Raw genomic sequence first — 23,719 nt, forward strand, 5'->3', positions numbered from 1 at the left:
AAACAGGTACTTTATTTCTAATTAAGAAATATGTGAAAAATAACAGAAGGTCATTTATTAGATTTAAGGTTTTAAACAACTACATCAGACAACTGCAGACCTGATATATAACTCTTTCAATAACAATAAAGAAATTTATCTTTTTCCTTCAGGAATAACATCCACAAAAAAACCCCACAACTCTCTAGTGGGGTAGATTTCTAGTTCTGCCACGTGTTAATTACCATGCTTCGGTATCATCAATATCACTGATTAACATGCGGGGTGTGTGTGTGTGCAGGGAGGCTGGGTGAAAAAACTAAAGGGATTAAGAAGTACAAATTGGTAGTTACAAAATAGTCACGGGATGTAAAGTACAGCATAGGGAATATAGTCAATAATATTGTAATCGTATACGATGCCAGGTGGGTACTAGACTTATCAGGGAGATCATTCAATAAATTATATAAATTTTAGTCTAACCACTACGTTGTACACCTGAAATTAATATATAAATTAATACTGAATATCAACTATAATTGAAAACAATAAATAAAAATAGAGCCAGCTATCTAATATCCCCCTAAAATGAGAAGCACTGCTGATGGTCTGATTTGCTACCACGTGAGAATGATAAAAAACCATACAAATTGACATAGTTTTTCTAGCAATAGCTAAGGGAAATATTATTAGAAAATAAAAGATTTGGTATGAAGAGGGAAAATTTTAAAACTCTGGAATAGAAACTTGACTTAAACTAGGCTAAAAGAACCTATTTAAAATTCTAATTCAAAACACTCAGTTTACCTGGGGTCACCACATATTGGAAGTTAAATCGATCAAATCACTATTTTTCTGTAAATCAGAGATCATTTGAGTTATTGCTATTTCCATATGGTTCAATCTAACACATAATCTTTAATAGTGTATTTCATAACGGAACTAAAATAAACCTAAGGTATTTTGAAAACAAGATAGCAAACTTTGACATCTCTTGTCAATTTTTAGTTTAAAGCAATTATTAATGGAGTATTGTAACCTTCAGGGAAAATGCAATGCTTCTTAAGCACCAAAGGACTTAAGCCAAGGATGAAACTAAGACATGGACCTAGGGATGAGTTTATGAATTGAGAAGCCTCATGTTTCTCCACAGTGTCTTTGGATGCAAGTTTTTGTTCCCCTTCACGTATATCTCCTTTTCCCTCTCCTGACTGTTATATTTTCCTAAAGCTTCTTAAAGGTACTGAGAAGGAATGAAGACTATCTCTTAGCCCTGGAAAAGCCTAGAATGGGTGCTTAGGCTAGAACCTATCTAGATTTCAGCAGATGAAGACTTTTTCCTTGACAAGCTTCTCCTTGGGTTATTTTTCTTATCTCTTCCTACCATCATTTATATTTTTAGTATAAACCTAGGATAAAGGGGCTAAAGAAACTCACTTTTAGTCTAAGTCAGGAGTTTTCATATTGTTCAAACGTGCCTTAGGAGCAGGGATGGGAACTACATGGGGAGGCTTCCTCCCATTTTCAACAACTTGGTTTTAGTATTTTGTATATTGTTTCAATACACAATTTCATTGGAGGGGGGTCGGGAAGAGGGTTGTGTTGCTTAAAAAAAATAAAGGCTGAAAGCCAATGGTTTAAGGTTTAGGCTTCAAACGGGAAAAAGCAGCTTTTCATTCTAACATGTGATCTAGTACAGCACAGTAGGACTAGAGGCTCCAGATAGGAGTAATGAGCCAAGGACTCAGAAACAGAGCGATTCTTCCCAGATTATCCTCTGCATGCTTTCTTAGAAACACGCGACAAACCCTGGCTGCTAGTTTAGGTTTTCAGGACTTATTTCCTATCTTCTTCTCCCTTGTACACACTCTTTTTTTACCTACGTCATTTTCCATATCCCAAAAGAATTCAAATCATACATTAAGGTAGCTGACAAGAAATAAAATCTATATAAATTGAATTTGAAACACATGGTTTTAAAACAAATTTTTAACATGGAAGATTTAAACTAACCTGTTGCTGCACACTATACAAGGCCTGCTGAGGTTGTGAATATTGCTGGAAAAAATTTTTTCAAAGAAAAATATGAATTAGTTTTATTTATTCTCAAAAAGCGATATACGTACATACAAATACATAATCAGAATTAAACTAAAAATAAATTTTCTGGAACTGCTCAATGACATCTAAAACAAATAAAATAGTGCTTACTTATACTCTAGGATCCATTAAGAACTAAATTTTGTTCAAATAATTAAGTTATAAGAACTGCCCAATTTAAAAATTTTGACTATGCAACTATACTTCTCTATATGCCCTGGGCATATATAATTTTTATCACCAGAAAAAACAAGCGTAAGAAAAAATTCACAATTATTCATTCTTTAAAAAGTGAAGGTACCCACCCACGCTACTCAGATCTGTTTTCTATGTCACACATCAAAAACTATTAAAGATTCACCTGTTGCAATGCAGCTGCTGCAGCTGCAGCTTGTTGCTGCAGTGCTGCAGTTTGAGTTAACTGATAGTTTGTTGGGGTTTGTGTGGTAAGGCCTGCTGCTGCCAATGCAGTTTGCTGTGTATAAATGGTAGGAGATGCTCCAAGGAGTGATGGCTGCTGAACACCCAATGCAGCTAAAATGAGATTTAGAAAGGGGAAAAAAAGAAATCAAGATTATTTGGATCCTTTGTAGGAATTTTTCATGACTGCTTGGTTATGCATTATGGTCTACTAAGAACCTAAGGAAAAATTTTCAGGAAGGCCTGTTGAATTTAACTGTTTCATGTCCAATTCAATGGCTTTATATAAGAAAATATTAATCTACAAAATTAAACTACAGAATGAACCCAACCAACCTACCTAGACAAGAAGCTAAAGTACTCTCGAGCAGTATTTTTAGAAATAGCAGAAAATAAATTATCATATTTTGCTATAAAATTTACTGTTTTACGTTCAAACAGATGAGAATTACATATTAAAGACAGTGTTGCTGGAAGTGATGCACCCTTAAAATTTCCCACTAGACAGAATTTTCATGCACTTCTACTCTGCATTAAAGAATTGTAAAACCAGGAAAAAGTAACACTTTAAAAGCACAAAAAGTTTTTAATCTTAGTGCACCATTGTACTGAGCAATGAGAGATAAAATTAACCACATAGTGATTTATAATCATTTGCTTAAGCCAAATAATTGGGGGAAGGGCTCAGAATGACACATTTAGGTACTTAATGTTTAATGTACGCTTAGGCAGGGCTAAAAGGTGAAGAGAACACAAAGATTTTACTTGATGCTTTTATGCAATTCCATTAAATGCAAAAAAGGTAATCAACTAAAAACTGTGGTCTAGCTCTATACTTCCCAAAACTATAGCTCCTGGAATAATGACAAGCTCCCCAGAGCATTAAAGTTTGAAAAAAGTGGGTCAAGTTTTAAAAAGTTAAAAAAAGAACAGTAAATTAAGTACTTATATTTACTGAAGAATTTCTTAGAACCTTTAATATAACATAGTAAGTATTATGTATTTCAAAGAGGCTGCCATAAAATCAATATTTGTTCATGGAACACTCCCTTTTCCTAAGCACCATGTCTGTATCTGAGAATAACTTGAAAAAGAAAAAAAAAAAAAAAGCTGCTCTATAGCTATTAGTTAACCACATAAAAATAACATTATGCTTTACAGAAACAGAGAGCATTAATGAACTAACCAAATCACTTAGTCTAAAATATCCCAGAAAATCTATTGAAGTGTGAGGTTCCTCATCAATTATTTAAGAGTACGGATTCATTTTACTTAAAACTAAAACAAACCAACAACAAAGTAAGGCTAAAAACAAACAAACGAACAAAAAATCCTGAGATCATGTTTGGGATTGTTTTAAATAACAAATTATTCCCTGTAAAAAACTGATTGTTAAACATTTTTAAAGGAGGAAAAAGAAAAAGGAGAACCTAAAGTGGGGGAAAAAACCTTCTAAATGTCCTAAATATATAGTGCCAAACCATTAATCTTTCCTCTTTTGTGTTTAAGGTAAATCAGATGTCACAGATGGGCAAAAGGAGAAACCAGGATAAACTAAATGAATTTAAATAGAAAAAGTGGGGAACATCTAAACACCAATGTAAGTTCAAAACGAGGTTAAGTGCAATGAGAACAGAGAAAAAAGTATCAAAATCTAGGGCATAGATTCTAACGGGTGGGTCCTATTAACCTTCTGAAACTGTATGCAAAATTGCAGACTAGAAGTTCCAAACTTTCACCATTCTAGGGTAATCGAAGCAAAATTCTCATGTAAACACAAGACAGCTAAAAATCCTAGGAAAAATTAATATTTTAAATTCTAAGATTAGCATGTTCTGCATTTGATAAAAGTTAACATGCATGATTCAAATATACTCATCTCCTTCACCCACTTGAGCTCTGACCTTAGATCTGCTATTTCATTCTGTGGGTACCAATTTCTAGAACTTTGGAAAGTAGTGACAGTTGCCATAGCAGAATGGCTCAGAGCCAATATCTCAGAATGTCTATTTTTTTCTCCTATAGCTTTTCTAGGTGTTCTGGATTCTGGCAGCATACAGCAGACCAGCACTAAGTAGGTAGGATGATAACTGATTACCATACATCTCTTTTCTACTGTTGATAGTCAATGTGATGAATCAGAAACTATAAACAGATTAATTGGTTATGAAGGATTCAATTGCTAGGAGAAATTTACGGGAAGGAAATTTACATTCTAGTAGTTGCTTCACAACATTAGTCAATCCAAATTTTGTAAAATCACTGTGCATGTGGTTGTGGCTTTTATGTCTGTAATATAGCTCTTTTAAAAATCATTTACATTTGTATATTTCACTAATATTAATGCTCTCTTTTGTGAACATCTGAAAAACTATCTTTGCATATTTGTATATAGCATTCTCCACTTTTCTTGTGAATTATAAATTCCACAAGACAATTCTATAACTTGCAAAGCACAGTTATTAACCTCTGATTTAATCTTTCTCTCTACATAAGTGGCCAAACACTTGTCAGTCAGAGATTTCTTTTCATTATCCACAGTGGAACAGTCTGTTCATTTATCTGATTCCATACAATTGTTGAAAGTCTCATGATCCATCTGAAACAGATATATTTATCACTACGTAGCAATATTCCACAGACAAACCTATGAAATGAGCCCTAAATGACCACAGGCTACCAGTTAGATAAATTTAAGCTCTAAATGTTCTTAAACCTTCAATGACAAATGTAAAAAATACTACTTTCTAAAAAAGTGAAATTAGTTTCATATAATTGAAGCATTCATGTTATGACATACTGGTAGTTCTTATTTACTGAATACCAGTAAATACACCATTAAAACACAAAAGGGCTTGTCCCTTGTCTGTTGTCCTTTGATCTTATCAAATTCACTATTAAATTTTAAAATCCCTATTACAATTATACTTTAAAGCCCTATCTTTACTAAGATGAGTCATCCTTCTAAAATAATAAAATTCAAAACCTCAAACTGACCTGAGAAACTTCATTTTTTTGCCTTAGCAAAATTATTTAAAGCACTAGTCAAACAATGCTTTCTCCTTTAAATTTTCAATATACTGATAAATGTTCAAAAGGAATATCATGCTATTTGAAGAGAAAAACAACATGAAGATATGGGGGATTCTCTTTATAACGTGTGGGTTTACTAAAATACTTATAAAGCCAAGTGAAAAAGTCTTCTAAATGTCATCTTCTACTCAATATTCTTCCTAAGAAGTGATTCTAAAGATTAGAATTCATACGAATACAAAACCTTTGATGTCCCCATGCACAGGTAACTTTCTTACAATCAGACAATGCAGCCAATCCATTGCTGTGGCTTTTGAGGTTCTATTCTAAGCTCATAATGTACTCAATGACTGGAAACATTCATTACCTTTTAAGAATAAGAAATTAAGGCATTAATAAGAAAAAGAAATTAAGGGGCGAAAAAGTATAAACTTCCAGTTACAAAATAAATAAAGTCAAAAAGATGTTTTAAAAAAAGAAATTAAGGCATAAAATAGGATTTTAAATGTAATATAGTCCAAGTGCTGTAATATTCTATAACTGCATTGTTTGATATATCATCCATCTGCCTTATGTGGCTTATTTCAATTTAGTTGAAATTAAATAAAATAAGAGATTCAGTTCCTCAGTCACTCTAACTACATTTCAAGTGTTCAATAGCCACATGTGGCTAGTGACGACCCTATTGGACAATGAGGATATAGAATACATCCATCATCAGAGGAAAGATCTCAGTGAACAGTGTTTCTATAACGAAGAGGCAAAGTGGTAACTAAGTCAGTTACACTGGGTTCTTACAGGCTCTATAAAGGTTAATACAGTAGCAGACAATAGTTCTTCCATTCTCTTAAAGTTTACCAAAATGATGACTAATGATTCTGGCCATAACCTCTTCTAGCTACTACTATTCAAATAATTGTTGGTCAACCCTCCCAGGAAGTTGATACCATTCATAATGTCATGTGATTTCTTCCATCCTTAACTGCCTCTGATATTTACCTAGTTTTTGACCTCACTTCTTTCAAGGAGTCTGTACCACCCAAAGTTAATATTTGAACTTTCAATTTTACTTCCATTTTTAACTTTAATAGATCAAAATTATTTCCCAGAAATGAAACACACAATGCAAGAGAAGCCACAACTACATAAACATGAGTTGCACACTCAACTCAGAATGGAGATGGGGCACTCAATGGTTCACAGTTTAGTATGTTAATATAGCTCTCACTGGAAGAGAGCACAAGTAAGACACGCTCAGAGGATGAAGAAAAATGAACAATGAGCTTTAATTGACTTTATGCACATTTTTTCACTCTTAGAGGAATGTTTGCAACAACTAGCTATTACATAGCATCACTACTTTAAACAGGGTTAAGCCCACACCAATAGCAATCTTCCTTTTCTACCAAATGAGTTGGAAACATCCAACTCTATCAAGAGATAACTAGTATAAGTATACATGGTACATCAGCTATTATTTCTTGGAATTTAAGAATCTGAGCTACTGATTCAAGAGACTGGGGTTTTAAAAGATGAAGAGGCAGCAAAAATGGAGTCATAATTAAAACACTTATATTAATAATAGTGTCAAGCCCTTGTGTTAAAAGCACCACATATCACTATTTTAACTCCTGCTCTAGTTCATTTTTCTCTATAGCCAGAATACAATCACCTTACGAACGGTCAAAAGAAATGGGTAAGAAAATATGTCTGAATCTGCTAATCCATCCGCACACTTTAATACTGTTGCAATTATATGCAGATACACATGCAAATATTTTGAGTCAAATATACTGAAAGTATTCCTAGTCAACATAATTCATCTTAGGGCTATTTAAAAATTCAATCAGTGATTCTTTCAACATCTTTTTACACAACAGAAAACTGTTAAGTTTTCAAACCTACAAGCTCTGGTCCCAAGTATGACTCTCCGTAAACATGTACCACGGCACTTCAGTTAGGAGACGAAAATATAGGGTAAATATTAAGAACAAGTATTTCAGTGTGGGATAAATGAGAAACAGGGCTGGAAAGACAGAATGCCGTTTGAATGCCATTCCAAAGAATCTGAACTGTATTCTAAAAGTCCTTGAAGATAATTTTGCAGAAGAATGAGATCCTAACATTGATTCTCCTATGACCTTCTGTAAGATCCAAACAAATTTCTTCACCTTTCCTCATGTAGAAAAAGGAGTTGAGACAGAATCTATAGCTCAAGCCCCATTCAGCTTTGAAAATTTCTGAATTTTAAATAAAAATTATGCTTTAAGAATATCACAACTGATAAATACATTGGAGCATATCCAGTAAGAGAAGAAAGTGAATAAAAGTAGTTAGAATTAAATAAAGGATAATAAATATAAAGCATCACCACCAACTGAGAGATGTGGAAAACAGTTTCCTGACTTAAGTGAAGGATTTGTGGTAAGCACTATGGATTAAAATACAAAGATTTGGGAAAGGTATAGAAGAGCATGAAAGTTAGATGAGACTTTGGCATAGATGATGAAAGCAAGAGAAAGCTGCTATTGATGCAGTTATCCAAATGTGAAGTGCAAAGGACCTAAATGTAAAATAAAGGAGTATACTCAGGCATTTTCAAAAGGGAAAAAGCAAAGTTTCATATGTAATTGTATATGGCAGTTAAAGGAAAAGAAAATTAAAGATGAGATGTGATGACACCTAGGAATTATTCCCTTTAACTGAACAGACTTAGTATTAAAATTAATCAGAAACAATTCAAATACAGATCTTTAATTTTACAACAGATTTCAGCAATAAACTGCTAGTGTGCATGCCTTTACTGGAAGTTTTTAATATTATTTTACATGTTATCTGTGTGAATGCATTGAAATATTCAAATCAAGGTTAGCTGAGAATTTTTATAGTACAAATGCAAAATAATCTTGCTAGAAAATGGATTTAAAAAGCCATTAACTAAACAAAACCATGTTAAGTTGATATACAAAAAGGAATAGTGATCATTTTTATATTACTCAGGAGAAAATGATCAGAAAATATAGGCACAAAAATCAAAATATTTCATTAGAGTTCAATTATTGTTAACCTTTTTCTGTTGCATAGTCATTTGACTTATGACAGTGGCCTCTGAAACTAATATATCTGGCATATTTCAATGGGTGCATCTTTTTAATAGAGTAAAACTGGTACCTACACCATTATCCTAATTAAGTCCTCTTAATGTCCTTTGTTGAAATTTTTTCTCAAACTGCATTTAAAGCTGCCAGGACAAAACTTAGGTTGAAATGTTCTCTTGAGATGAGGTGTAAATAAGACATTTAATTGCCTTAGAATTGATAAAAAATTAACTTTGACAGAAATTTGCTTGGTTCTGAGAATTAGTTCTAATAAGATGACATAATGACTAGTCACAAAGGCTTTAAAATAAAAGCAAAAAAATATCGAGCAGCCTAAAATAGAGCGCCCAGAAATTAAATATTATAATAAAATCAATGTCACAAGAGAGTGACATTTAGAGCCTATTCTGGGATTTTTATAGGAAAGCTATGTGTAGATGCTGATACTTGCCTACTTATTCAAGTCATGATGCATCAATAAAATTTTACATTTTGAAAAACTGTGATCAATGTTATGTCCAAGAAAATCCAAAAATAATTTTCTACAGCACAAATACAAGTTCTGCTTACATATATCCCATTATTTACGTTTGGATGCTACTGCCAAATATTAAAAGAGAGACCTATATTTACTACTGACTTTTGACAAGTCTAATAAACGTTTGGTGTGTCTTTTCTTAGTCTTCAAATAAAAATAACAGAATATAACATACATTTAAGCATTTATAATATAAATGTTAAGACCTATAGACAATGGAATTCCACCGTAACAGCTACTGTATTGAAACAATACAGATATGAATTTAAAACAAATTATATGTAGAAAAACCCAAGTAAAACATGCCCAGTTTACCAAAATACCTATATGCAGCACTTGCTTCTAGACATAGAGAAACTGCTAATAATTCCTGTTTCATTAAAACCAAGTCAATACCAGATTTTCCATTATCTAACACAGAGAAACAATGCTTGGGTCTGAATTAAATATAATCTATAACTATTACTTCATATTATTTTCAAATTGCCTGCAGAAGTAACTGTTGATCATTTAATTCTTTCCAAATCAAGAGTAATTAAAATAAAAACCCCAAAGTTTCCATTTCTTTAAGGAGGTCACCTACATAACTAGATAGTCACATCCATCAAATTTTAGAACAGCCAAGTTAGATCACAGTGTGTCTGCAATTGCTCTCAAATTACAAAATAAATATTATAAGTAAAATGCAGCAAAGAACTATTATCAGACATGTCATAAATAAAAAAATATTCAAAGTAACAACAAGCTGCAGCTTTTCTGGGTACTCAAAGAAACTCAAATTTTCATTCTGTAGAATCCTTGGGAAACTTATTTAATGTTCAAACCACAAATCAGGAAATGGTAAAATAGTCTTCCTAAAATGAATGGGAAGAAACTTACTAAACGAACATTTTCAATGACATTTTTTGTTGACTTTATTTTGAAAATGTAAATATTCATTTGATCTTTTATCTTTTTTCTTTGCTTGAAAAATACTTTAGAGTTGACTCTTCTACTTTAAACTCAAACTATCAAAATCATGTATAATTTTTCATAAAACATGAATTTTTAATATATTTATTTCAAAACACAGTTGAGCCTTGAACTGTGGAGGCCCACTTATACACAGATTTTTTAAACTTTGTACAGTACTGTAAACATATTTTCCTTATTATTTTAACATTTTCCTCTAGAGTAATTTATTGTAAAAATACGGTTCTACAATATATATAACATACAAAATGTATTGTCTATGTTATCAGCAAGGCTTCGAGTCAATAGTAGCTATTAGTAGTTAGGTTAATGTTTTGGGGGAGTCAAAAGTAGTACAGAGATTATCCACTGGGGGAAGGGGATTCCACATCCCTAATCCTTCTCCTTGGTTCAAGGGTTAACTGTAAAACTTCAGAATACTGACAATATGCCTAATGACGGAAACACGAATGAATGAGTGGCTGCCAACCTCTAACATAATTAAATCAATTAAAAGTTAATTTAATATTTGAAAAAACTATAAAACTGTCCAAACTGTTTAAAACAGATTTTTCGCTAGTAGATCCAGGAATTTTAAAAAAGGTGCTTCACAGACAAAATTAAAAGATACATCATTTGCGAACATTATACAATATTATGCATAACCTAACTCACATAGTTATAACATGCCTCTTCCCTCTTTATAGTACATGTGTTCACTAGTCTGACCTGGCTGAGATACCGCAGTGGCTGTAAACTGAGTAGCCCATGGCGGATTCTTCTGTCCTCCAAACTGAGCCATGATGAAAAGGGGAAAAAAACCTTCGTTTGTCTGTCTTCTACAGCAGCGATCTATTAAAAAAGGATACACATTTTAAAGTTCGACCAAACTAAAAATATCACAAAAGAAATGTTTAATTTGTCAAGGACATCTTCGTAGACCAAAGTATAAATAACAAGGGGCAGCTGAATATCCGATACGCAGCAAAAAATTTTACATCAAGTAGTTCATCCTAAGTATCCTGCTTCAGTATATGACATTAGGGATTGACTTACAAGAATGGCACTTCTTCCTGGGACTACAAAGTGTCACATTTAAACAGAAGGCCATCTGCTGTTATCTATCCAATACCTAATAAGAAGTATAATTTTCTGTTCAAATGAAATATAGCCTGCCTGTTTCTTTTGGCAATGAGCTGTGGATTGAAAGTGGTAAAACCAATCACGGAAATTTAGAGACATCGAATAAAGGTATTATCATTTAAATAACGAACATTTCCATACTTTCTTAAGTAGGTAAGAAACTGGGGGTTCCTTTTCTCTCCCCTCCCTCGAGGGGAAAGACAGTTGAAATAACGGATGCCCTTTAAAGAAGAATCGCGAAGAACCCCTCCCTCAAAAAAAAAAAAAAAAAAAAAAAAAAAAAAAAAAAAAAAAAAAAAAAAAAAAAAAAAAAAAAAAAAAAAAAAAAAAAAAAAAAAAAGCCACAAAAGGCGAAGATCTCAGACCGCGCACCCGCTCCTGCACCCGCGACTTGGAGGGGCCAGAGCTCTGCCATCCATCTTCCTCCAGCCCCAGCTCCTAGCGGGCCGCAGACGAGGGAAGGCGTAATCCTCCTTCCCAAAAGACTGGGCAAAAGACCAAGAGGGGGATACTGAGAGCCCTGGTCCCCTTAACCCCTGGGAAGGGCGGAGAAAGCCTCCATCTCCCAAAACCCACGCCGTCACGAGCCGCCCCGACGCCCTGGGCCGGAGTCCAGTAGTGCTAAAGCCGGAGCGGGTCGGGAGCAAGAGACTGCCGTCGGCTATCCCTCCGGGAACGCGAGACCGCGGCTGAGGGGCGCTGGGGGCACCTGAGGAGCGGCGGGGAAAAAGTGAGGGTGGGGGAGGGGCCGGCCGCGCGGGGCCTGCTCCGACCCGCACAAAAGGGACCGCGTCCCTCCCGTCCCAGTCCCACGAGAACCCCACCGTCGCCAGCCTGCGGACGCCGTGCTACCAAAACGGCCACTCCTGGCCCTTCTGCGGATCCGATAGAACGTTAAGAACTCCGACTCCGCGGCCGCCGCCGCCGCAACTGCGAAGACCAGATCTTCACCTGAATCGGGTCACAGCTAACACCGAAGCCATTTCAAACCCGTCAGCATTAAGCGCATGCGCCAACTTCCCTCTTCCACCACGCCTCTCGGCTCCTCCCCATCCGACTGCCGGCTCTTGGGCTTTACGTTCTACGTGCGCGCTCCAGAGCTCGCCTTCAATACGCTCACCCCTTTCACTACGCGGCTAGAAGGGCAGCGCGCGTACAAAGGGTTACCTTGGCTTCGCGTAACAATGAGCTGGCTTGTGTCTCTGCGCCAGCTCTGGAAAAGGCTACTCTAAGGGAAGAAAAAGAATTGAAAGTCACGTGATCCCATGAGCTTGGCCGCCATTTTGTGTTTCTATCTCGCTCGCGTGCTCGGTTCCTCCCTCCTTCCTCTCTCTCTCTCTCTCTCTCTTTCTCTCTTTCTCTCTCCCCTCTCCTTTCCTCCTCTCTCCCTTCCTGTCTCTCTCCCTCCTTCTCTCCTTCCCCTCCCCCCTCTCTCCCCTTCTCTCACTTTTCCTATCTCGTTCACTTACTTGGAAAAATTAATAGATCCTGTATCGTTTTTTAAAAATTGAAATAAGATTTACTTAACATATAAGTCACTGTTTAAAATATTTTATGTTGTACACTGTATTTATAAGGTACAACTATCATCATGTCCACCCCCATTAAGCTGTCGCTCAATCCCTGCTCCCTTCAGCCCCTGGCATCCAATAATCAGCTTTTTGTCTCTACAGCTGTCCCTGTCCTAGAAGTTTCATGTTATTTGTATCATATACTATATGGCCTTTGGTGTTTTGGCTTCTATAACTTACCACATTTTCAAGATTCATGTTATACTGTGTATCAGTACTTCATTCTATGGCTAAAACTGTTCCTTTAAATAGGTAATATATTTTGTTTATTCAGTTGTCCCTTGATCATTCCGGTGCTCGCCACTTTGGAGCTATTGTGACTAATGATGCTATGAGCATTTGCGTACAAATTTTTGTTTGAACTCTTGTTTTCAATTTTCATCCGTATGCCTATGAGTGGAATTCTGAGTCACATGGTCATTCTAAAGGTACTTTGAGGTACTGCCAATCTGTTTTCATAGCGGTTACACCAGTTTACATTCCCAAGAGCAATGTACCACATCCTCTTCAACGCTTGTTATTTTGCCTGTAAAAATATAGTTATTCTAATAGTTATGAAGTGGTTTTGATTAGTATTTCCCTAATGACTGATAATGTCGAGACTCTTTTTGCCATTTGTATATATTCCTTGGAGAAATGTCTATTTAAGTTCTTTGATCTCCCCCCCTTTTTGGCATCCTTTTTGGGAGTGGTAAAATATATACAACAAAATTTATCATTTTAACCATTTTTTCTTTTTTAAGTTTATTTTAATTAGTTTCATGTATAAAGTACATTAGGTAGACATCTATATAGTTCATGAAACAATCCTAATTGCTTCCTCCCTCTCCTGACCCTCCACCTCGCCAATGTATTAATGCTAACTGCACTATCTATGCCATACTCCCCATCCCCGTGACCATCCATCGGCTACTAATTTGTATTCTCAAACCCTTCACCCCATTCTCCCAGCCCTCCAATCCTCCCTCTGTCTGTCACCAAATTGTCCACTATATTTGTAAGTCTGTTTTTGAGTAGTTTGTTCTTTTTATTCCTTAGATTCCACATAGAAGTGAAATAACGTAGTGTTTATCTTTGACTTAAATACCTTCTAGTTTCATCAAAACAATGTTTTTCCGCCTCCTTCTTTTTAGTCTGTGTATATCTTTTAATCTGGAGTGAGTGTCTTGTAGACAGCATGTAGGGGTCTTGTTTTCTTATCCATTCATCCACTTTATCTTTTAGTTGAAGCACTTAATTCTTTTCCATTTGAGGTACTTATTGATAGGAATATAGTTGTTACCATTCTTTATTCCTATTTTTGATACGTTTTTTCTTCTTAAAGAAGTTCCTCCAACTTTTCCTGTAATACTAGCTTGGTGTTGATAAATTCCTTTAGCTTATTTTTGTCTGGGAAGCTTTTTATCTGTCCTTCGACTCTAAATGATAGCTTTGCTGGAAAAAGTATTCTTGGTTGTAGATCCTGGATCTTTGTCACATCGTATATTTTGTGCCAAGCTCTTTTATCCTGCATAGTTTCTTTTGAGAAATCAGCTGCCACTCTTATGCGTGTTCTCTTGTAGTTAACTATCTGCTTTTCTCTTGCTGTTTTTAAGATTTTTTTCTTTGTATTTAACCTTTGGCATTTTAATTACGATGTGTCTTGGTGTGGGCTTCTTTGGATTCCTGGTTTTGGGGATTCTCTGAGCTTCCTGGGGTTGTATGTACATTTCCTTCACCAGGTTAGGAAAGATTTCCATCATTATTTCTTCAAATAGTTAATCAACATCTTGTTTTCCTTCAGGTACTCCAATCAAATGGATATTTTGACCTTTAATAGTGTCCCATATGCTCCTTAAATTATTTCTATAGTCTTGCCATCTTTTTCTTGCCGTTCTGACTGAGTGTCCTTGGCTTTCCTGTCCTCTAGATAGGGCATTTCATCCTCTTTATTCACTTTGTTTATTCCATTTAATATACTTCTTATCTCAGATAATGCGTTCTTCATTTCAGAATGATTCTCTTTTATAATTTCAATTTCCATTTTTATGTTTTTTATCTCTTTGAATTTATCTACACTTCCCAAAAGTTCATTGAGCATCATTATAACCAGTGTTTTGAACTCTGCATCTGTTAGATTACTCGACTCCATTATATCTGGATCTCTGTTCTGTTCTCTTATATGGTATCTGTTTCTTTGTGTTCCCATTTTGGCTTCCTTTCCGTGTCTGTTTCTGTGTAGTAAGCAAAGAAGCCTCTAACCCTATAGAGCCTGTTAAGATTCAGCCAGCAATCCACAGATGCTGTGCTTAAGTTGCCTCAAAAGGCCACACCAGAAACCGAGGCCAGCTGCCTCCTCCAGTGTGAGTCTCAGCAAAGAGCACCTGACTCACTGAGGATATACCTGGGTGTGGCTTGGGTGGGGCCGCGAGTTGGGGGGGGGGCCGGGTTTCAGGGAATCCTCTGGGTGGAGCGACCTCTGTTATCCAGTTTGATGACTTCACGGCTTTGGCAGTGCTCTGTCCGCGCACTGGTAGTGGGGTGGGCTCAACAGGAAACAAGAATACTGCTGGCACTTCTATACTGAGCAAGTCACCTAGGCCCTCACTCAGACAATGTCTCTCTCTACGTCCCTGGTGCCCCCTTTTGCACAGCCAAATCGGCACTGGTGCTCAGAGTGAGCAGGACCAGCGCCACAAAAATCTGCTTGTGGACACAGCCCCTTTAAGTGGCATCTGCTGCTGCCGTTACCGCAGTCTTTGTCTCTCAGCAGCTCGAGACTGGGAAGCCCTGTGTTCTCGCCCCGTTGTCCTACCTTCTGCCATTGCAGGGTGTTTTCTTGGATTTCTCCCTAGTTGTATGGCTTGTTCGTCCCACATGATTTTCCCTTGTTGTTTGCTCCTTATTTTCGTCACAACTTTGATTTGGTCGCCAGAGGGATGAACAGAGCCTCTATCATCTATGCCATTTTTTTCTCTGGCTTTTCATTTTCTTAACAGCGTCTTTTCATACACAAAACTTACTGATTTTCCTTGACATTGAACTTATCTTTTTTTTTTTTCTGTTTTTCTTGCTTTTGGTGTCATATCTAAGAATCTGCTGCCAAACCCAAGGTCATAACAATTTACTCCTATGTTTTCTTCTTAGAGTTTTATGGTTTTGCTTTACATTATGGTCACTGATCCATTTTAAGTTAACTAATATTTGTATATGGTATGAGTTAAAAGTCCAGATCAGTCTTTTGCATGTGGATATCCAGTTGTCTTAGAACAATTTGTTGAAAAGTCTATTCTTTCCCATTGAATGGACTCAGCATCTTTGTCAAAAATCAATTGACTGTAGAATCAGCTTCTTGCAAGATGGCATAGAAGGTAGAGGCTGTGCATGCGTCCTCTAGTGACCACACCAAAATTATAACAAAACTACAGAACAACCAGCACGTGGAGTTGCCTGAAGTATGGCTGAACAGAAGCCCTACAACTAGGGACAAAAGTAAAAGGTCACTCAAAACAGTAGGAGGGGCGGAGACAAAACAGCTAGGTCTCACAACTGCGTGTGGCTATCAAGAATCAGGGGGGCTACCTTGGCTCCTGCTGCATACTTTCATAAAATCTCTCAAAGCCTCAGAAAACTCAAAGAAGCATTATCTAGCCTTGGTGTGCCCTGTACCACTTGAGAAGCAGCCCCAAGGCCCTGCACTAGTAGCAACCAGCCTTGGTTCCTGACTTAGCACCTCGAGGCACCTGTAAGTCCAATACGGGTGAAAGCCATATGTGGATTGCTTGATGACTTACCAGGTGGCCCCGGAGGTATATAGGCTGTAGGTGAACCTGGCCTGCAACTGGACTCCTCCCAGGACTGTGCCACTGGGCCCCATAGCACACCTATTACATAAAACCATTCTACTAAACCAGTAGAGACTTAGGAGCCCTACATAATACATAGAAACACACAGGGAGGCAGCCAAAATGGTGAGAGAAAGAATCATCTTCACATGAAAGAACAGAATAAAGCTCCAGAAAAAAGAATTCACAAAAAGGAGACATGTAATGTACCAGATGCAGAGTTCAAAACACTAGTTATAAGGATACTCAAGAAACTTGGGAAGAGTAGGTAAACTCAGTGAGATTTTAACAAAGCTATAGAAAATGTAAAAATGGAGATGGAAAACTTAAAAGGGAGCCAGTGAAAAATGAAGAATATGACATGTGAGACGAAGAGTACATTAGAGGGAATCAACAGAGTGGATGAAATGGAGGATCGAATCAGCGACATAGAGAACGGGGTAGCAGAGGACACCCAATCAGAAGAGCAACAAGAAAAAGAATCCCAAAAAATGAAAATAGTTTAAGGAACCTCTGGGAAAACATCAAATGTAACAACATTCACATCATAGGAGTACCAGAAAGAGGAGAGAGAGAGAGCAAGGAACTGAAAGCCTATTTGAAGAAATAATGACAGAAAACCTCCCTAACCTGGTGAAGAAAATAGACATACAACCCCAGGAAGTTCAGAGAGTCCTAAACAAGATGAACCCAAAGAGGCCTACACCAAAACACCTCATAATTAAAATGTCAAAGGTTAAATACAAACAGAATCTTAAAAGAAGCAAGAGAAAAGCAGATAGTTACCTACAAGTGAGCTCTCATAAGGCTGTCAGCCGATTTCTCAACAGAAATTTTGCAGGCCAGAAGGGTTTGGCACAAAATATTCAAAGTGATGAAAACCCAGGACCTACAGCTGAGATTACTCTACCTAGCGAAGCTATCATTTAGAATCGAAGGACAGATAAAGAGCTTCTCAGACAAGAAAAAGCTAAGAATGGCTAAGAAAACAAGACCCTTACATAGGCTGCCTACAAGAGACCCATTTCATATTAAAAGACACACCCCTTAAAAGTAATGGGATGAAAAAAGATATTTCATGATAGACCTAGAGGGTAGTATGCTAAATGGAGTAACTGAGATAGAGGAAGATAAATGCCACAATTGCACATATGTGTGGAACTAAAGAACAAAATAAACAAAAAGAACACTCATAGATACAGAGAACATTTTGAGGATTACCAGATGAAAGGAGGGTTGGGAGTTTAGTGAAAAGGGAGGAAAAGATAAAGAATTACAAATGGGTAGTTACAAAATAGTCATGGACGTATAAAGTATAGCATAAGAAATATAGCCAATAATATTGGTATAACTATGTATGGTGTCAGAGGGTAACTAGATTTATTGGGGTGATCACTTTGTGAGTTATATAGATGTCTAATCATGATGTTGTACACCTCAAACATATAATATTGTATGCGAACTATAACTGAAAAATAAAAAATATTAATAAAAAATGAACTAAAAAATCGGTTGATGATATATGAATAGATTTATTTCTGGACTCTAAATCTTATTCCACTGATGTCTGTCTTTATGCCAGTACCATACTTTTTATAATTTTTGTAGCTTCGTAGAAAGTTTTGAGAAATGTGATATTTTTAACTTTGTTCTTTTTCAAGTTTGTTTTGGCTTTTCAGAGTCTCTTGTAATTCCATATGAATTTCAGGATCAGAATGTTCAGTTTTGCAAAAATGGCAGTTTGAATTTTTGTAGGGGTTGTATTGAATCTGTAGATCAATTTGGGAACTATTGCCATCTTAACAATATTAAGTAACTATTCCATGAATATGAGATGTCTTTCTATTTATTAAGTTTTCTTTGATTTCTTTCAGCATGTTTTATAAATTTCAGAGTCCAGGTTTTGCACCTCCTTTGTTAAATTTATTTCTCAACTATTTTATTCTTTTGATGCTATTGTAAATGAGACAGTTTCCTTAATTTCATTTTTGGATTAGTTATTACTAGCGTATAGGAATACAATTAATTTTAGTCTACTGATCTTGTATTTTGCAACTTTGTCAAATAAGTGTGTGTGTGGTTGTGTGTGTTCTTTAGGATTTTCTATATGTAAGCATGTCACCTGTGAGTTGAGATAGCATTACTTCTTTCTTTCCAATTGGAATGCTTTTTAGTCCTTTTTTATTTTTGCCTAAGTGCCCTGGCTAGGACTTCCAGTACATGTTGAATAGAAATGATGAAATAGACACTCTTGTCTCGTTCCTGATTTTAAGGGAAAAGCTTCAGTCTTTCACCATTAAATATGATTTTAGCTGTGGGTTTTTCACAGATGCCCTTATCAGGTTGAGCAGGTTCTCTTCTTTTCCTACTTTATTGATTGTTTTCATCATGAAAGGGTTTGGATATTGTCCAATGGTTTTTCTCCATCAATTGAAATGATCATGTGGATTTTTCTTTCATTGTGTTAAAATCGTATATTACATTGATTGATTTTTGTACATTTATTCATCCTTGCATTCCTGGGACAAATCTCACTTGGTTATAGTTTATACTCCTTTTAATATGCCGCTGGATTTGGTTTGCGAGTATTTTGTTTAGACTTTTTGTATACAGATTGGTCTACAGTTTTCTTGTGTTTTGACTGGCTTTGGTATCAGAGTAATACTTGGCTTGTAGAATAAGTTAGGAAGTGTTTCATTCACCTCTTTTAAAAGTGTTTAAGGAGAATTGATGTTAATTTTTAAAAACATTTGATTAAATTCACCAGGGAAGCTATTTTGTCCTGTATTTCTATTATCTCTTGGTGGATAGTATTTTGAATACTAATTCAAAATTTTTACTTGGTATAGCTTTATTCATATTTTAATATTTCCATAGATTCTTGGAAAGCTCATAAGTTATAGAGGCTTAGATGTGGCCCTAGATGTAAGAAAAAATGGGAGGAACTTATGTAAATAACCATTTTACAAAATGGCTGACTGCAAGAGAGAAAAGTGGTGGTGCTAAGAGAGGGATATGGGTCGAAGAGCAGTTTTTTTGTTTGTTTTATGATACCAGAGAATAGAATATATTTAAATGCTAATAGAGAAGATCCAGTATTGAGACTGAAGTTATAGAGGAAAAAAGAAATAACTTTTTCCTTAAGAAGTTAAGCCCCTGAGAAGGCTAGATGGGTCAGAAGCCAGAAAGTACACATGGAGGGATCAGCGTTTGATTGGAGGAAGGACATTTCTTTTATTGTATTGAGAAGAAGAATATGGGTGCAAGTAAAGGTAGATTTATAAGCTATAGAGGGGAAAAAGAAAACTTTCAGTCTGTGGTTTCTACTTCTCTGAGGAAAAAGGCAATCAACATTTGAGAACAATGGGGTTCAAAGGTGTACACAGACTGAATGGATTAGAGAAACAGTATTGCAGATCCTGTTGACACTGATAATTGTGACTATGTGACTATGAGAGTTGGGATTCTGCTAGCATGCCAGGGGACCTTTTCCAATCTATTCCAACCTACTAAACGAAAAAAATCAGCTCAGTCATTGCCAGAGACAACCATATGGGGAAGCAATTGACTAAATAGGTTACTAGGACCTTTTGGGAACTGATTGAAATATACTACAATCTGAGCCAGTCAATACAATAGGTACTAACCAGTGTAGATATTGGGCACTTGAAATATGACTACTGCAACCAAGGAATTAATTTAATTTTAATTGGTTAAAATTTAAATTTAAAAATTGATAATTGCTTCAGTTTTGGAAAACTTTTAAGTATATTTGGAATAACTTGGACCTTTGTATCTACAATTCAAGTATAAATTTGATGAAACAGATCAAGTATTTCATATGAAAATTTAACATCTGAATGAAGATGTACTGTAAGTATAAAATACACATTAAATTTCAAAGACTTAGTACAAAAAAGAAAAAATATTTCATTGATTAATTCCATATTAAAATGATACTATTTTGGATATACTGAGATAAATAAAATATACTATTAAAATTAATTTCACCTGTTCCTTTTTTACTTTTTAAAGTGTGGCTAGAAAATTTTAAATTACAGGTTGAACTCTTGTTAGATTTCTATTGGACAGCGCTGTTCTACCTCTTGATTGTCATCGTGGTTATATGACTATATATGTTTGTCAAAACTCATAGCACTCATTTAAAGGATGAATTTTACTGTATGTAAATCATGCCTTCATAAACATAACTTTAAAAAATGTTTTAAAGAAAATAAAAGGTCTTTGTTTAAAAATACTTCTGAGTAATATCTGTCTCCTAAAGTTCTGAATTTTTCATTCATGGCTTTATAAAATAGCCTAATAATAAATTTGATGCCTGGCACGGAGAAGGGATTTTCATTGATTTTTGGCCAAATATTTTTCCTCAAATAGAGTGCTGATTAGAAACAGAATGTAAAGTGGTAGCAAGAGAATTACTAAAATCAGGAAATAAACCAGATAGAAAGGGAAAGATTGCGTAGGAAGAAAGGAGAAGGATCAATGGAAGTTCCAATGAAGTAGAAAAAGTGACATGGAAACAGCCGACTGGAAAAACAGGACATATAGATGTAGAGGTCATGATATGTTTGGACTAATGAGTTTGAAGGGATGATATGTTCCATTCTTTGACTGTGGGGGTAGGAGGCTCTGGTGAAGTGAGAGAGAAGGTGAGGTGACCAGATAACATCAAGGAAATGATGCATGAAGGTGTTGGATAACGTATGTACTTGATCAATGAAATTAACCAGAATGATAGCAAGAATTAGGGCAGTGAAGAATAATGTATGCCAAGGGCAAAGTCATCAGTGAATGAGGAGGTATGTTTAGGAAGGTGATAGAAAAGGGGAAGCATGGTAGAGCTAGTGTAAATTTAAAGGGAGAGTACTAAGAAACAAGGAAAATACCCTTCATCCTCAACCCCATCCAGAGGTTGGTGCAGTGTGACAGATAAGCTTTCCCACTTGTGAAGCTCCAAGAGTAACAATGCCTTCAGGGGAAAAGATTTCATTTTATACAAGAGATTAGAGCATGCATTTAAAGAAAAGATCAGTTCAAAAAGAAAATTGCTGCTCACAGAGTGGGAATTCCACAGGATTCCTTGGAAGGATGAGAAGGAAGGTCGAGGACTAAATGGTTGGGTCAGTGGAGATGGTATAGAGTAGTTTGGGAGTGACCATTCAGGAGGTGATAGTTGATCAGAGAGGCTTACACTTTGAGTGATGACCAAGACAAAGTAGAATGTGATGCATGTTACATTCAGTTCTGAGAGGTACTTGTAGGACAGTTGGCCATCTGGCAATATAGATATTATATATGAATGTTATATAGAATTATGTTATTATAACTTTGGTTGGAAGTGAGGCCCAGCAGATAGACCATATTTTTAAAAAACTGTATCATCCCACTGCTGATGGGCTAGCAAAATGGTACAGCATTTAAAAATATACACTCAAAAGACTGAGAAAACTTAAATGGCCATGAACAAAGAACTGGTTAAATAAGATGATTTGTCCATACAAGGGTAAATACCACACGGATGTTCAAAAAAATTCTATTGAGGCGATCACATTGCAAGGTACTAGACTTATCAGGAGGATCACTTTGTAAATTAATGTCTAACCACTATTCTATACACTTGAAACTAATATAAAATAATATTAAATGTCAACTAATTGAAAAATAAAAATTAATTTAAAAAAAGGTGAAAAAAAATCAGATTCATTCCCTTTAATCCAGCATTTTGGCATTTATTGAAGTAAAAAGTTGAATACAATCAAAATGCTCAATAACAAGGAGTGATAAAATTATAGGACATTAATATGTTTGAGCAATATGTAGGTATTAAAAATGATAAGACATTTGAGCTGATATGGGAACTACAGGGAAGAGGTAGCCATATGAGGATCTAAAAGAAGAACCAGACAGCAGGTACAAAGGTTTTTGAGTCAGAGAAGAGTTTGGCCTGTTCAAGGAGCTACAGAAGCTTGGAATGGCTGGAGCATGGTAAATGAGAGCAGACTGTTTGGCGGGAGCCAGGTTACCCAGAGCTTTGCAGACTGGTTTCATACTAAGGACATTGGGAAGCCACTGGAGTGTTTTAAGCAGGAGAATATCATGATCTGAGATCTATTTTCAATATATTACTCAGGCTGCTGTCTAGAGAGCAATAAGAAGATAAAGGATCTAGAAACCATGTCACTGGAATGTTAAAGGAACTGTGTATTTGGCCTGCAGATTATAAAAACATGATAGTTGCCTTATGGGGCAGATGTTTAGTTAGCATATTGACTGAGTTATTTAACAGAGAGCAAAATGAAAGAAAATAATATATATTTTTTTCATATAAAAGACCAAGTTGATAAGTGAGTCAGGAGAATAGGTCATCCAGGGGCACAAGTTCCTTCTGTTTTGCTGTTCTGCTATGCCCTAGCGTGTTGCCTATGTCATGTCTGTATAGTCAGCCAAACTTACATGTCTCTCCTATAACCAGCCAGGAAGGAGGAGGAAAATGTAGTGTCTAGCTGCCCACCTAAACTCGGGAAGGAAGTGAGGCTGGAGAATAAGGTTGTTATTGTTACTAGAAAAAAAGGGACTGCTATCATGCTACAATAGGGGAGTTAGGTTTCAAATTTGATGAATTTAAATTAACTTATTATTCTGTAATATTTCCTGTAATATCACTGAAAGCCTATTGTCAGTATATTTTTTCACAGTTTTTTTTTACATTAAGTTTTAATAAATACTTTAGGATGTCAGCTTTAAAATACTGTTAGCACACTGTGTTCAGGATAAGTTTATTAAAATAAAGATAAATCTAAGGGAGGGCATGAGTAAGTCTAGACCTAATTTGATTAACGGCTCTGCCAGTTACTAGGGGTGTGACCATAACTACATTAAGCTTCAGAATTAATCTGTAAAATGGGGTTCATAAGAGTCCTTATTTAATAGCATCACTGTGGAAATTAAATAAAATAAAATGCAAGGTTTCTGGCACATAATAAAGATTTCGTAAATGTAGCTATTTTGATTTTGTGTTGAACACAACCACCCATACATTTG

The 23,719-nt window shown here is 35.7% G+C and overlaps 1 protein-coding gene across 4 annotated transcripts in view; it reads right to left on the minus strand.

Annotated features, from left to right (window-relative positions):
• CCAR1 (cell division cycle and apoptosis regulator 1) overlaps positions 1–12,350 on the minus strand; it is a 41,721-nt gene extending 29,371 nt beyond the window's left edge. For 2 of the 4 annotated variants that reach the window (XM_006915569.3, XM_025049326.1), the window contains exons 1-4: positions 12,087–12,284; positions 10,849–10,971; positions 2,441–2,613; positions 1,993–2,037 (exon numbers count right to left, since the gene is read on the minus strand). In XM_006915569.3, coding sequence (XP_006915631.1) covers positions 1,993–2,037; positions 2,441–2,613; positions 10,849–10,921 — 291 coding nt within the window. In that variant the 5' untranslated portion in view covers positions 10,922–10,971; positions 12,087–12,284. Of the gene's footprint in view, positions 1–1,992; positions 2,038–2,440; positions 2,614–10,848; positions 10,972–12,086 lie in introns of all 4 variants that reach the window. The other 2 variants (XM_025049327.1, XM_015592233.2) reach the window with 2 other exon arrangements.
• Positions 12,351–23,719: the final 11,369 nt, after the last annotated feature.

This window comes from Pteropus alecto, unplaced genomic scaffold (genome assembly GCF_000325575.1).
Source record: "Pteropus alecto unplaced genomic scaffold, ASM32557v1 scaffold155, whole genome shotgun sequence".
NCBI classification, from domain to species: Eukaryota; Metazoa; Chordata; class Mammalia; order Chiroptera; family Pteropodidae; genus Pteropus; species Pteropus alecto.